At 43.7% G+C, this 14,131-nt stretch overlaps 1 protein-coding gene across 1 annotated transcript; it reads left to right on the top strand.

Moving 5' to 3' along the window:
- Positions 1 to 9,907: 9,907 nt before the first annotated feature.
- On the top strand, positions 9,908 to 11,963 carry LOC112221137 (leucine-rich repeat neuronal protein 4). The gene is made up of 2 exons (XM_024383267.2): positions 9,908 to 10,074; positions 10,791 to 11,963. Exon 2 carries the CDS (start codon positions 10,793 to 10,795, stop codon positions 11,594 to 11,596), a length of 804 nt encoding a protein of 267 aa, XP_024239035.1. The 5' UTR covers positions 9,908 to 10,074; positions 10,791 to 10,792; the 3' UTR covers positions 11,597 to 11,963.
- The last annotated feature ends 2,168 nt before the right edge of the window (positions 11,964 to 14,131 follow it).

Here is a 14,131-nt window from a genome sequence, read left to right as displayed (position 1 = left end):
ATTGCCCCCGCCTCCACGACCTCCGTCACCAATGACCGAGCTCAGGGATGGATTAAAAATTCCTGCAGTACGAGATTACGGAAAGACTCGAATGTCGCCCCACCCCTTCTGCTGTCTCTGCCATACACTACACGAACTACATTGGAAGGCGCAGCCGCAACTGAATGAATGATGTTGATGGAATGGGCCAGCATTCTCCATCAAAATATAGCAATGTTGGTCTATTGATACAATGTTGCAATTGTCGAAGGATACAGTTTCCCGCGAAAAAAGTCTCAATGTAACAATTTTGTATCGGGTGTATCGCAACTGATTTAACTTCACTCAGCCATGATGCAGCCTATTTTATCAAGTTTCAAGTTTTAATGTCACACGCACAAGTACAATGAAATGCCTTTCTTGCAAACTCAAAGCCCCAAAACGCAATAAACAATAGCATTGTATTACTAGAAAAAAAACGAGAAATAACAATAAGAAATATGAAATATACAATAGTAAGTAAGTAAGCAAGCATTCTATATACAGGAAATATTTAATAAGTCAGTTCCAATACCATATTTACATGTGCAGGGATACTGGGGTGACGGAGGTAGATATGTATAGGGGTAAGGAGACTAGGCCACAGGATATAAGTGAGTGGGTGTGCAAGTGTGCAGGTGTGTAGAGTCAGTATAAATGTATGTGTATATTATGTGTGAGTGAGCAAATTATGGAGTGTGTGTGTGTGTGTGTGTGTGTGTGTGTGTGTGTGTTGGAGTGACAATGTGTGTGAGTGTGTAGGGCCCTATGAGTGTGCATAGGGCCCTACACATAGAGACAGTGCAAATACTGAAATAAAAGGTCAATAAGATACAAGGTAACTCGGTCCATGTAGCTATTTTGTTAGCTATTGATCAGTCGTATTGCTTGGGGATAGAAGCTGTACAAGAGCTTGTTGGTGTCAGATTTGATGCACCAGTACTTCTTGCCATGCCGCAGCAGAGAAAATAGTCTATGGCTTGGGTGGTTGGGGTCTTTGACGATTTTCCGGCTCTTCTTTTCACACAGCCTGATATAGAGGTCCTGGATGCAGGGAGCTCGGCCCCAGTAATGTACTGCGCTGTCCGCACAATCCTCTGTAGCACCATGCAGTCGAGGGCAGTGCTATTGCCATACCAAGCAGTGATGCAAATAGTCTAAATGCTCTCAATGTTACAGCTGTGTGACCTTTTCAGGATGTAAAATCTAATCAAATCAAATTTTATTGGCCACATACAACAGTGAAATGCTTACTTACAAGACCTTAACCAACAATGCAGTTGTTGGGTGGGCGGGGGGGCAATGCAAATAGTCTGGGTAGCCATTTGATTAGCTGTTCAGGAGTCTTATGGCTTGGGGGTAGAAGCTATTTACGAGCCTCTTGGAACTAGACTTGGTGCTCCGGTACCGCTTGCCTTGAGGTAGCAGAGAGAACAGTCAATGACTAGGGTGGCTGGAGTCTTTGACTATTTTTAGGGCCTTCCTCTGACACCACCTGGTATAGAGGTCCTGGATGACAGGAAGCTTGGCCCCGGTGATGTACTGGGCCGTACGCACTACCCTCTGTAGTGTCTTGCAGTTGGAGGCTGAGCAGTTGCCATACCAGGCAGCAATGCAACCCGTCAGGATGCTCTCGATGGTGCAGCTGTAAAACCTTTTGAGGATCTGCGGACTCATGCCAAATCTTTTCAGTCTCCTGAGGGGGAATAGGTTTTGTTGTGCCCTCTTCACGACTGTCTAGTTGTGCTTGGACCATGTTAGTTTGTTGGTGATGTGGACGCCAAGGAACTTGAAGCTCTCAACCTGCTCCACTACAGCCCAGTCGATGAGAATGGGGGTGTGCTTGGTCCTCCTTTTCCTATAGTCCACAATCATTTCCTTTGTCTTGATCACGTTGAGGGAGAGGTTGTAGTCCTTGCACCACATGGTCAGGTCTCTGACCTCCTCCCTATTGGCTGTCTCATTGTTGTCGGTGATCGGGCCTACCACTGTTGTGTCATCAGCAAACTTAATGATGGTGTTGGAGTCGTGCCTGGCCGTGCAGTCATGAGTGAACAGGGAGTACAGGAGGGGACTGAGCACGCAACCCTGAGGGGCCCCTGTGTTGAGGATCAGCGTAGTGGATGTGTTGTTACCTACTCTTACCACCTGGGTGGCAGCCCATAATGAAGTCCAGGATCAAGGTGCAGAGAGGTGTTTAGTCCCCGTGTCCTTAGTTTAGTGATGAGCTTTTAGGGTACTATTGGTGTTGAACGCTGAGCTGTAGTCAATGAATAGCATTCTCACATAGGTGTTCCTTTTGTCCAGGTGTGAAACGGCAGTATGGAGTGCAATAGAGATTGCATCACCTGTGGATCTGTTGGTGCGGTATGCAAATTGGAGTGGGTCTAGGGTTTCTGGGATAATGATGTTAATGTGAGCCATGACCTGCCTTTCAAAGCATTTCATGGCTACAGACATGAGTGCTGCGGGTCGGTAGTCATTTACACAGATTACCTTCGTGTTCTTGGGCACAGGGGCTATGGTGGTCTGCTTGAAACATGTTGGTATTTCAGACTCAGACAGGGAGAGGTTGAAAATGTCACTGAAGACACTTGCCAGTTGGTCAGCGCATGCTCGGAGTACACGTCCTGGTAATCCGTCTGGCTCTGCGGTTCTCTGTTTGATGGTTCGTTGGAGAGCATAGCGGGATTTCTTAGTTAGTCCTGCTCCTTGAAAGCGGCAGCTCTAACATTTAGCTCAGTGCGAATGTTGCCCGAATGTTGATAAAGCCAGTGACTGATGTGGTGTACTCCTCAATGACATCGGCAGAGGAATCCCGGAACATATTCCAGTCTGTGCTAACCAAACAGTCCTGTAGTTCAGCATCTGCTTCATCTGACCACGATTTTATAGACCGAGTCACTGGTGAATTCTGCTTTAATTTTAGCTTGTAAGCAGGAATCAGGAGGATAGAACTATGGTCAGATTTGCCAAATGGAGGGCGAAGGAAAGCTTTGTACGCGTTTCTGCGTGTGGAGTAATGGTGGTCTAGAATTTTTTTCCCCTGACATGCTGATAGACATTATGTAAGCTTCCCTGCATTAAAGTTCCCAGACACTAGGAGCGCCGCCTCTGGATGAGCGTTTTCCTGTTTGCTTATGGCGGTATACAGCTCACTGAGTGCGGTTTTAGTGCCAGCATCAGTCTGTGGTAGTATGTAGACAGCTACGAAAAATGCAGATGAAAACTCTCTAGGTAGATAGTGTGGTCTACAGTTTATCATGAGATACTCTACCTCAGGTGAGCAAAACCTTGAGACTTCCTTAGATATCCTGCACCAGCTGTTGTTTACATACATGCATAGGCCCCCGCCCAGTGTCTTACCAGAGGCTGCTGTTCTGTCTTGCATAGAGTGTATAACCCGCCAGCTGTATGTTCTTAATGTTGTCGTTCAGCCACGACTCGGTGAAACATAAGATATTACCATTTTTAATGTCCCGTTGGTAGGATAAACTTGCTTTCGGTTCATCCCATTTATTTTCCAGCGATTGAACGTTAGCTAGCAGGACAGAAGGCATGGACAGATTAGCCACTTGTCGTATAATCCTCACAAGGCACCCTGATCTCTTTCCGCAAAATCTGAGTTTCCTTCACCAGCGAATAACGGGGATCTGGGCCTGGTCGGGTGTCTGTATTATATCCCTCCCGTCTGACTGATTGAAGAAGAACTCTTCGTCCAGTTTGAGGAGGGAAATCGCAGACCTGATGTCCAGAAGCTCTTTTCAGTCAAAAGAGATGGTAGCAGCAACATTATGTACAAAACAAGTTACGAACAAAGCGAAAAAACTAACAAAATAGCATGGTTGGTTAAGAGCCGATAAGACGGCAGCCTTCCCCTCCGGCGCCATCACAACAAAATTTGCGGGCCCATGACTGACTTTTTCAATCTCCTGAGGGGGAAGAGGCACTGCCGCGCCTTCTTCACGACTGTACGTGTGTGTTTTAATCATTTTAAGTCTTTAATGATTTGGACACTTAGGAATTTGAAGCTGTCTACCTGCTCCACTGCCGCCCCGTCGATGTAGATGGAGGCGTGCTCGCCCCCCTGTTTCCTGTAGTCCATGATCAGCTCCTTGGTCTTACTGACGTTGAGGGAGAGGTTGATGCTCCGGCACCACACTGTCAGGTCACTGACCTCCTCCCTGTAGGCTGACTCATCGTTGCCGATGAGTGATGATCAGGCGGTGATCAGGCCTATCACCGTTGTGTCGTCAGCGAACTTGATAATGGTGTTGGAGTCGTGCGTGGTCACACAGTCGTGGTGAACAGGGAGTACAGGAGGGGATTAAGCACACAACCCTGTGAGGCCTCTGTGTTAAGGGAAAATATCAGTATCCACAGTATCCATCACATCCCATACATCTGCATTTTAGACCAGAATAAAATGCTGTTAAAACGTACGATTTACGTCTAGTGACGGAAATTGAGGCTTGTAAAGCAGGCTTCTTCTATGACTGCAATTAAAGAGTTAGCTCCTGTCAAACCTCTTGACGTAATGGTTAATGTATTGGCTTGACAGTCAATAGATCTGGGCTCGATGCTTCGATTTCACTACAACATACTTCCATAGTTGGTTTCATTGACTGTTCCCTTTAAGTGGGCAATTAGCAGTTGCTATATCCATTTTTGGACTAATAAATTAATGATAAGTACCCAAAATTTTTCAAGAATATAATTTAGAAATGTCTCATGAGCTTAGTTCAAAGGTCATACACCATCAGAATCCAAAATAAGCTTGTTTTTTCAAAGTGAATGTAAAAAAAACATTATACAGCCTCAAAACATGGTTAAAAGTAAACTGTAATTTTGAAATCATGGATGGTCCTTCCTTGCGTCCATAGCTATCTATGAATTTGAGAGTGGTTACATTTCTCCAGCCCTATCCCTCAGCTTTTTACTGAAACAGGTGAGGGGAGTACTCTTTGTTATTGTTTCTACTGCTCATTGCGGCTCTAAACTTCCCCTATTTGACACATTTTTAGCTACAACTTCCAAGTCCCTTGGAGAGGATCAGCTTGAGCAAAGAGAGGTGTAGAATCAGTGATCTACAAATGGTATTCCCTACCAAATAATAGGCTTTGTGCAATTCAAATTATTAGAGCTACACCTCCCCACCAAATGCTCACACAACCAGACATTGATTGATTGATTGAAGACAGCTTGTATCAATTACAAATCATTTCCTAGGATTTTCTACCTGCAGCAAACCTAGTGGACAATGCTGAAAATAACAGTAAAAAAAACAAAAAAACAACTGGCCATAATCATAGGCCACAGCTGTGACGCAATAGCTAACTTTCACCATTGGATGGGGCCAACATGCAACATTGACCTATCTCAGTGTATGGCTATAGATAAGTGTCCTTTGTCTCTCCTGATCTTACAGTCCCTCTGGCTCGATGCACTGATGGCTTTGTTTTATAATCATAGATGCCTATATTATAGGATTTGTCTCTGTGGGAGCATCATCCCACTCCTTAATGAGGCCTATAAATAGATGATTGAGGAGTTCTGTTTCTCGAACTTTCCGGCAGTTCACACATGTAATGGGTCAAAGGTCTTTAATTTCCCTGAGAGGTGGAGGCTGGGGTCGGGTGGTCTCCCAGCAAAGAAAAGACGGAGACGTCAGCAGCGCTGAATGATGCATGCTGTCTGGATCAGACTGGAACTGTTTGAGAAAGGGTGGGAGAGGGTGAGTGGGTGACAGAGGGGGTAACTGGCAGAAAGAGGGGGTGAGTAGGAGATAGAGGGTGAGAGGGTGGGTGAGTGGGAAAGAGAAAGAGGGTGAGTGGGATAGAGGGTGAGTGTGAGAGAGGGAGGGTAAGAAAGAGAGGTTGAGTGAGTGTGTGTGAGAGAGAGAGAGAGAGAGAGAGAGAGAGATAGGATGAGAGAGGTAATGTAAGTAGTGTTCAGCATGCCTGAACATGCAGCAGCCAGCGAGGGGTGAGGTGGTGCTGGCAGAACCATTATCACACTGCTGTGACTCACATCACATTCTTTTCCCTCAGGGTTCTGAAAGTTACAGTTTGTTCTATGTAATTCAATTCACTGGTTTATGCCTGTCAGTGGAACAAAAACAAATCAAGAGTCCCTGTCTGTATTCCATAGCTGATGTCTGTGATCCTGGTGTGGTTTGCATTGGAAGCAAACTTCTTCTATCAAAAGGTGACACCCTCACCCTCATACCTGTAGTCATTGGCACACGGTGACGCAGTGGGGAAAATACTTTCAGACAAAACAATATTTTGTGTGACACACTGTGCTAGATGGTCTCCTGAAGGGACATGCATGGTTTCATCTCAGGGTACGTGACCAGACAGCATCTAGCAATGACTGTCCCTGACAGTCTAGACTCATGGAAATGTACATGATAAATTATCCACTTAAAAGTACTTGTTGGCTATTTATCAATGTGAAAACAAATGGACTGAATAGGTGTTTATATTTTTAAGGAAGTGTTCAAGGCCTGCTACATTAGCAGTACCAACATGCACATATCCAGTGATCCCTGCTGGTAGATATTGTCTGACGTGCCACGTTTCTGTCTGCGCTCCTGTTTACATCTGCCTCCTGTTTCCATCTGGGTCCCTGTTTCCATCTGGGCCCGTTTCCATCTGGTCCCATGTCCATCTGCTCTCCTGTTTCCATCTAGTCCCATGTTTCCATCTGCTCTCTGTTTCCACCTGCTCTCTGTTTCCATCTGGTCCCATGTTTCCATCTGCTCTCCTGTTTCCATCTGGTCCTCTGTTTCCATCTGTTCCCCTGTTTCCATCTTTGTTCCTGATTCCATCTGGTCCCATGTTTCCATCTGCTCTCCTGTTTCCATCTGGTTCTCTGTTTCCATCTGTCCCCCTGTTTCCATCTGGGTCCCTGTTTCCATCTGACCCCCTGTATCCATCTGGTTAGAACCAGACTCAGGTAGAAGTTAACAACAAAATAAACATGAGGAAATGCTGAAGGTAAAGTATGTTTGTGCATGTTGTCAGTGTTCTTCCATTCTTGTCAGTGAGAGATGTCATGTTAGCATAATTTATGTGGTGTCATGTTAGCATGATTTATGTGATGTCATGTTAGTATGATTTATGTGGTGTCATGTTAGCATGATTTATGTGATGTCATGTTAGCATGATTTATGTGATGTCATGTTAGCATAATTTATGTGGTGTCATGTTAGCATGATTTATGTGGTGTCATGTTAGCATGATTTATGTGATGTCATGTTAGTATGATTTATGTGGTGTCATGTTAGCATGATTTATGTGATGTCATGTTAGCATGATTTATGTGATGTCATGTTAGTACCTATAGTCTCACTTCATGATACATACATTCCAGTGGCGATCAGTGCTGTTTAAGATTTTTTTTCATAAGTATGACCTTATTTCTATTACAGCATATTGGATGACTCATTCATATTCCATTCTCCCAGTTCAATGTAACATCGATAGGTTTAAGCTACTACATGATACTCCAATTTTCCCTATACCCATCATGAGATTGCTACAACCTAGCCTATGAATGAAAGTTTACAAAATAGGTGCATACAAGTTGAGAGACAAATTTGAGGTGACAGACAATGACATTCAATACTGCCACTCTTGCCTGCTTCTAGCTGTAATCATCAGTCGAATAGTTGCAAACAAGAGTTTCTATTGGACAAATTCAGGTATGTTTATCCCCATTTTGTTCCATTTGCTTTCGTTTAAGAAACGTTTTTCAACAGAATCAGGGAATGAATACAGCCCTGATCACGCGTAAAAACAGTTCACTCTCATAACAGCCACGTTGTATTCCTTCTCTTCCCTTCACTTGTGGACTTCAATGCACAACACATCAGCTGTATGCGACCAGGTGAAAAAAACTTTACAAGCCAAACCGCTACACACAGCCTACATCGTTGTCACCATATTACCTTAACGTCATAGTCAGCCTAGCTAATAGAACTAACGCGTTAGTTAAACTCGCTATAATCATGCAGTAACATTAGTGTACAGTCAGTAAGCAGTTACACCAGCGGGCCCCGGTGGCAATAAGTGAGTAATACCAAAAGCTTACCTTGACTTGGAAGAGTTCCAGTGCTGTTTTGGAAAATCAAAGCCAGCTAGCTAACATAGCATCCCTCTGAGCAGTTTCAGTAGGCTAAACTAGATAGCTGCATTTGCTAGCTAAGCAAGTGAAACTGAAAGTGGAAAAAAAAGACAAAATCTCTCTTTCTCGCTTCTCCTTCATTTTTGGAAGAAATTCATTTGTTCAAAACTGTTCAACTATTGTCTTTCTCTCTCTTTGAGTCACCTACTCACCACATTTTATACACTGCAGTGCTAGCTAGCTGTAGCTTTTGCTTTCAGTACTAAATTCATTCTCTGATCCTTTGATTGGGTGGACAACATGTCAGTTCATGCTGCAAAAGCTCTGATGGAGGACGTCCTCCGGAAGTTGTCATAATTACTTTGTATGTCTTTGGAAGGGGGTGAGAACCATGAGCCTCCTAGGTTTTGTATTGAAGTCAATGTACCCAGAGGAGGACTGAAGCTAGCAGTCCTTCGGCTACACCATGGTGCTACCCTACAGACTGCTGTACAGGCTACTGTAGACCTTCTTTGGTGACATGTGATTATATTTAGTATTGTTTTATCTAAAAAGTATAACTTTTTTAATGTTTTAAGATTTACATTTTTATGAAATGAACTGAGGAGGGTGGTCCTCCCTTTCCTCCTCTGAGGAGCCTCCACTGATACATTCCATTTCTTCATACATTATTTACTTGAACTTCAGATAAGCCCCTGCATAACGCCCACTAATAAAGTTACAACTTGTAATATTTTGGGCTTAAGGTAACATGTTGGGGTAGTATTAGGTAACTACAACTTATAGTCAAGATGAAGTGTCATGTTGTGGATTGTAGTAGTACTAGATAACAATAGCACTTCAGGGTATGGGAGGTGTTGTGTAGCAGTAGTATGTGGGGTGTAGTACAAGACAAAGGGGAAGTATTGTGTTTTGGGGTGAAGGACAAGACAAAGGGGAAGTATTGTGTTTTGGGGTGTAGGACAAGACAAAGGGGAAGTATTGTGTTTTGGGGTGTAGTACAAGACAAAGGGCAGGTATTGTGTTTTGGGGTGTAGGACAAGACAAAGGGCAAGTATTGTGTTTTGGGGTGTAGGACAAGACAAAGGGGAAGTATTGTGTTTTGGGGTGTAGGACAAGACAAAGGGGAAGTATTGTGTTTTGGCGTGTAGGACAAGACAAAGGGGAAGCTAGGTGACTCCTGCTCTGATTCTGGTTTCCTGTCTCGCTCTCTGTCTTTCTCAATCAGATGCTATTACTTCTATCATGTCCCAGCTTGTCCACCTTGCCAGCTCTCCTCCATATAAGGACTGGAGTCAAATCTCTGTCCTCCTCCTCCTCTCCTTCAGGTCCGCAACAATGCACACCATGGGGATTGTGACAATAAACATGCATGCTCAAACATTCACTCCCTGTCTCTCTCTCACTCACGCACGCAAGCATTCACCCTCACACACGCTGACACACTCTCGTACACACCTGAATGTGAGTATGTGGGTCACATGCTTTAATATGATCTGATGCCAAACTCATGTTCTATTCATATACATTACACATAGAAATACATGGGCACTTTGTCATACAATGATGTCATGAACAGCCAACACACAATATACCTACAAAAACACACACACTAACAAGCCCACTCAAGCTTACCTACTGCTACTGAAGAGTAAATTGGTATGCAAGGAGGGACACAAACAAACAGTACACCCTCCCCCCTCCTGAAAGAGCCAAGGAGACCTAGAGAGAGAGAGAGAGAGAGAGTGAGAAAGGGGCACAGAGGGGAGAAAATTAGGGTGTGTTAAAAGGGAGGGGAAAGTTTGGTGAGAATAAAAGAAGACGCTGATGTAGAGAGAAAGAGAGCGAGAATGTGAGTTAAGAAAAGCACAAAGAAGATTGAAGAGCAGAAAGAGACATTAGATATCTTATTATTCTTCAATTCAGGTATAGTAAAAGATCACTACTGGCATTGGTTTGTTTTAGTTTTCTTTCAATTGGTTGCTATGGTGATACATTTGAGAGCATGACTGTTCTAATCTTTCTCACAACAATTGATTAACATAACAATTGATTAACATAGTCAACGTCAACTCAGATAAAGTCATCCAACAACTTTAATCATTTAGATTGATGATGTGTTATTCTATGGATGAAAGTATGTGGAAGCTAAAAGGAGGACTAGCATATGTTGAGAGTACAGTTTGGGTTCCCACAGATTTGTCTGGCACCCTGCCAACTGAGAAGAAAGCACTAGCTGGTGGATACTCTTTTTTTACTCCTTGAGAATCAGCCTTATTAGTTTATCTCTCTGTGAACCAGTTGTCCTACAGTACATTATCTCTCTGTGAACCGATTGTCCTACAGTACATTATCTCTCTGTGGACCGATTATCCTATTGTACATTATCTCTCTGTGAACCGATTGCCCTACGGTACATTATCTCTCTGTGAACCAGTTGTCTTCACAGTACATTATCTCTCTGTAAACCGGTTGTCTTACAGTACATCATCTCTCTGTGAACCAATTGTCCTACAGTACATTATTGTTCTGTATCTTTCTGTCTGTTGTATCCTGTGTCTGCTCCTGTACGGGTTCACACGGTAATAATGTGGTAGTTAATTCCTACTTGTGGTTATAATCTTTCCATTTCTGTCCCACAGAGATGATGTCATTCTGCTGGAATTGGGCAGCTCTGCTCCTTCTACTAGTACTGACCCCTGACCTGCTTCCCACCCACCTCATCAACACCCAACCCCTCCTCACACACGCCATTCCCACCTCCCCAACGGTCACACACCCCAAGATCCAATATGTTACCGGTGTGGGCTTTGACTACGATGAAGATGACTACACTGAAGAGAACGCTTCCCATTCCCCTCCCAATTACAGCAAAACCTCATCAGCTTCTACTCTGGTTCCGATGCAGCCCAAGCCCTGTGACTACCACCCCTGCCAGGACAACCAGACGCCCTGCTCCCAGCTCTCTGCCCAGACTGGGTGCCTCTGCCCTGGGCTAAGCGGGGTAGACGAGCCCCCTCACGCGCCACACCTCCAGAAGCTAGTGCCAGGCACTGATGGAGGGGCAGAGGTACGGTGGTGCGCTCCAGCCTCTGTGGTATCTGGATACCGGGTCGTGATCGAAGATCGAAAGGGAGCGCCTCTCCAGTTCAGGGGTGATTCTCGGAGCGGGGTGCTGGGGGAACTAGAGGCAGGTGTCAAGGTGTGTGTGGAGGCAGTGAACATAGCGGGAACCAGCGCCCCCTCGGATCTCTCCTGCCTGCGCTACGACCCCCCTGAGGCCACCAACCTGGCCCTAAGGGTGGGGGTCATTGGAGGGGGGCTGGGATTTCTCCTGCTCCTCTCCTTGGTCGCCCTGGTCCTCTGGAGGCGACAGACGTGTAAAACAGGGGAAAACTCTGCCGAGGGGCTGGGGAACCCCTCCTACAGCACGGAGGGAACGCTGTGATACAATTCTGTGTAGCAGAGAATGTAAGAGTAAATTAACTGGGATGGGACAGAGACAAAATGGCTTCCCTCACCAGTGACTCACCAGCACAGTGCTCAGGTTGTTCAGAATCCTGCACTTAGGAATATGGAATTAATTAATAATAACTTTTGACTTTTGTGGACTAAATAACCCTAACAAAAGCTTAAGAAGCTTTGTAACTAAAGAGACTGCAGGTTGTTTGCTGGCAAATTAACTTGTGTACAGTGGTGATTTTAACATGTAAATCTTGGTGGGGCAAAAAAAATGGGATGTGCATGCCAGCAAAGCCATTACACTACACGACACAACACTAAACAATACATTAATTGCACTATAACAGTGACAAACGGTACCCATAAACTGTTAGGGCCTACATAAAGCTGTCCCAACAGCAGTCCCAACGTCTCACCACTGCTACACCTGGCTATCAGCGGAGCCTTGTCTGGCAGTGAAACAGTTCATTCAGCCTCATTTACTGACTGTAAAAAAAACATAGCTGATATAGCTCTTGCTTAAACAAATGCGGTTTCTAACGACAATTGAGATGTACAAACTATGGCACAAGGGGATGACAAGAGGATAAGAGGCTATCCGTAATTTCGATTAAGACATTAATGAGCAAGCTAGGATGGACATAGTTAATATAACTCTTTGTTTAGCACTTTTGAAATGTACAGCGACAGAATTCAGAACATAGGCTGTTCTTACAGTGTTCTCCCTGTACACCAAGTCAGAACCATAGGATAAATGAAGGGGGAATATAAGCAGACAGTGAAAGCTCTTACAATATTCAATGATTACATTTCTCTAAAATAGGTTATAAGCTACATGTGCATCACCAGAACAGTAGGTGTAATTAAGAGGTGTAAATAGACCAAATTATTAGGATGAGGCACATGGGCTACTAACATCTTACTACACAACATACACTTAGTATTACTTTCTTAGCTACAGTATACATATCTCCCTGGCATATTACATAATTTATGCAGCAGCATACAATACATTTTTGTATGCTGTGCTCAACTGAACAGGAAGGTGGCGCGGCGGTCCTTCGTGGGCAAATTTGGCTATCAAAGTCTGGCATTCTCTGGATTTATGGTGCTTTCAAAACAACTGGGAACACTGAAAAAAATAAGGTTGAATCATGATGACGTCATTGATCTTCAAGTCGCAGCTCATGAAAGATGACAGATTTACAATCCCGAGTTGGATGACCGTTCAAAATGTATTTTCCCAGTCAGAGCTTGTTTATTCCCGACTTCCCAGTTGTCTTGATTTTACTGAAGTCACATTTTCGCAGTTCCAAGTAAACAGACGTTTTGAGCGCGGCACAAATTATTCTACATTGACAGCATGGCCAATGTTGAATGTTTATCATTTTAAATTTGGAAAAGAGCCCCTTAATCCCAGATTTCATTGACAGCATGGCCAATGTTGAATGTTTATCATTTTATCATAGCCACTCTACTGAATAGCAGGCTAGTGATTGCTTTGTAATGCTTGCAGTTAGCCACTATCACTGATTCCTTCCAAACCATTCATCGTTGAATTTGCGATTTCCAACTTGTTGTGTAATGTTTATGTCCAATGGCCAATGGCCGATGAGTAGATTATCATCTTGATTCATGATGATGACTGCTAGCTAAGATTTTGAAAGTATGATGTTGACATGATCAGTCCAATCAAAGCTACTGTACATATAACGTGATTTGACTTCATTTTAAGGGGATGACTTTGGCCAATGACCTTGAGCCTTCATGGATGAGCACTTCTAATGTAGCTCTATAGCAGCACCTAAGGAGCTAGAATTTTCTAACTCTACCCTTAGACATGGCGGTGACGTAGTGTCCCCATGAGTGACAGAACACTGAGCCAATCACGGCGCAACGCTCCGTATTTTATGTTGGCTTGCCCCACCACCACAGAAAGCACTGAGCTAGGCTGAAACACCTGCATTTTGGAGCTGCCTTACTCAAGAAAACAAAAAAAATACCATGTTTGTATGCAGGTTTATTAACTCAATCCTAGATCTTTTTTTTTACATTGTTTGCAGACTGATATGTGACACGTATTAATTAATTAAAATAACATGCAAAACAGGAAAGTCTTTTTTTTTCTTCTAAAAATGTGGGGTTCAAAACAGGTGGAGCTCCTGCCCTGAATGACGGGTAGCCACTGCTTGTGTACCATTCGATCATGACAGGGAAGAGTTATGGCAGTCGGATTCATGTGTAGAATAAATCAAACTGACTTATGAATAACAAAAGCAATTGTTTTTAGAATAAAAGTGTTTACATGATGAGTTTGTGTGACTGATTGTTTTTAATGGAAGGAACATAATATGTTGATGAAACTCAATGAATATTGCTGGAAGTAATAAAGTGATGTCCTATAACAGTAATGCAACTTTTATTTTGAAACTTGAGTAAGATGAACCGTTGAAGATGAAGAATCGGTCTGATTGGCTATAGCTACAATACTGTCATAAGTCCCTCCTTTTTAAGAATTTCG

Source organism: Oncorhynchus tshawytscha, linkage group LG21 (assembly GCF_018296145.1).
Source record: "Oncorhynchus tshawytscha isolate Ot180627B linkage group LG21, Otsh_v2.0, whole genome shotgun sequence".
Lineage (NCBI taxonomy): Eukaryota > Metazoa > Chordata > Actinopteri > Salmoniformes > Salmonidae > Oncorhynchus > Oncorhynchus tshawytscha.
This window is presented reverse-complemented; position numbering and strand designations above follow the sequence as displayed.

Excerpts from the sequence above, each read along its gene's own strand:
- LOC112221137 (XM_024383267.2), top strand. The coding sequence starts at position 10,793 with ATGATGTCATTCTGCTGGAATTGGGCAGCTCTGCTCCTTCTACTAGTA.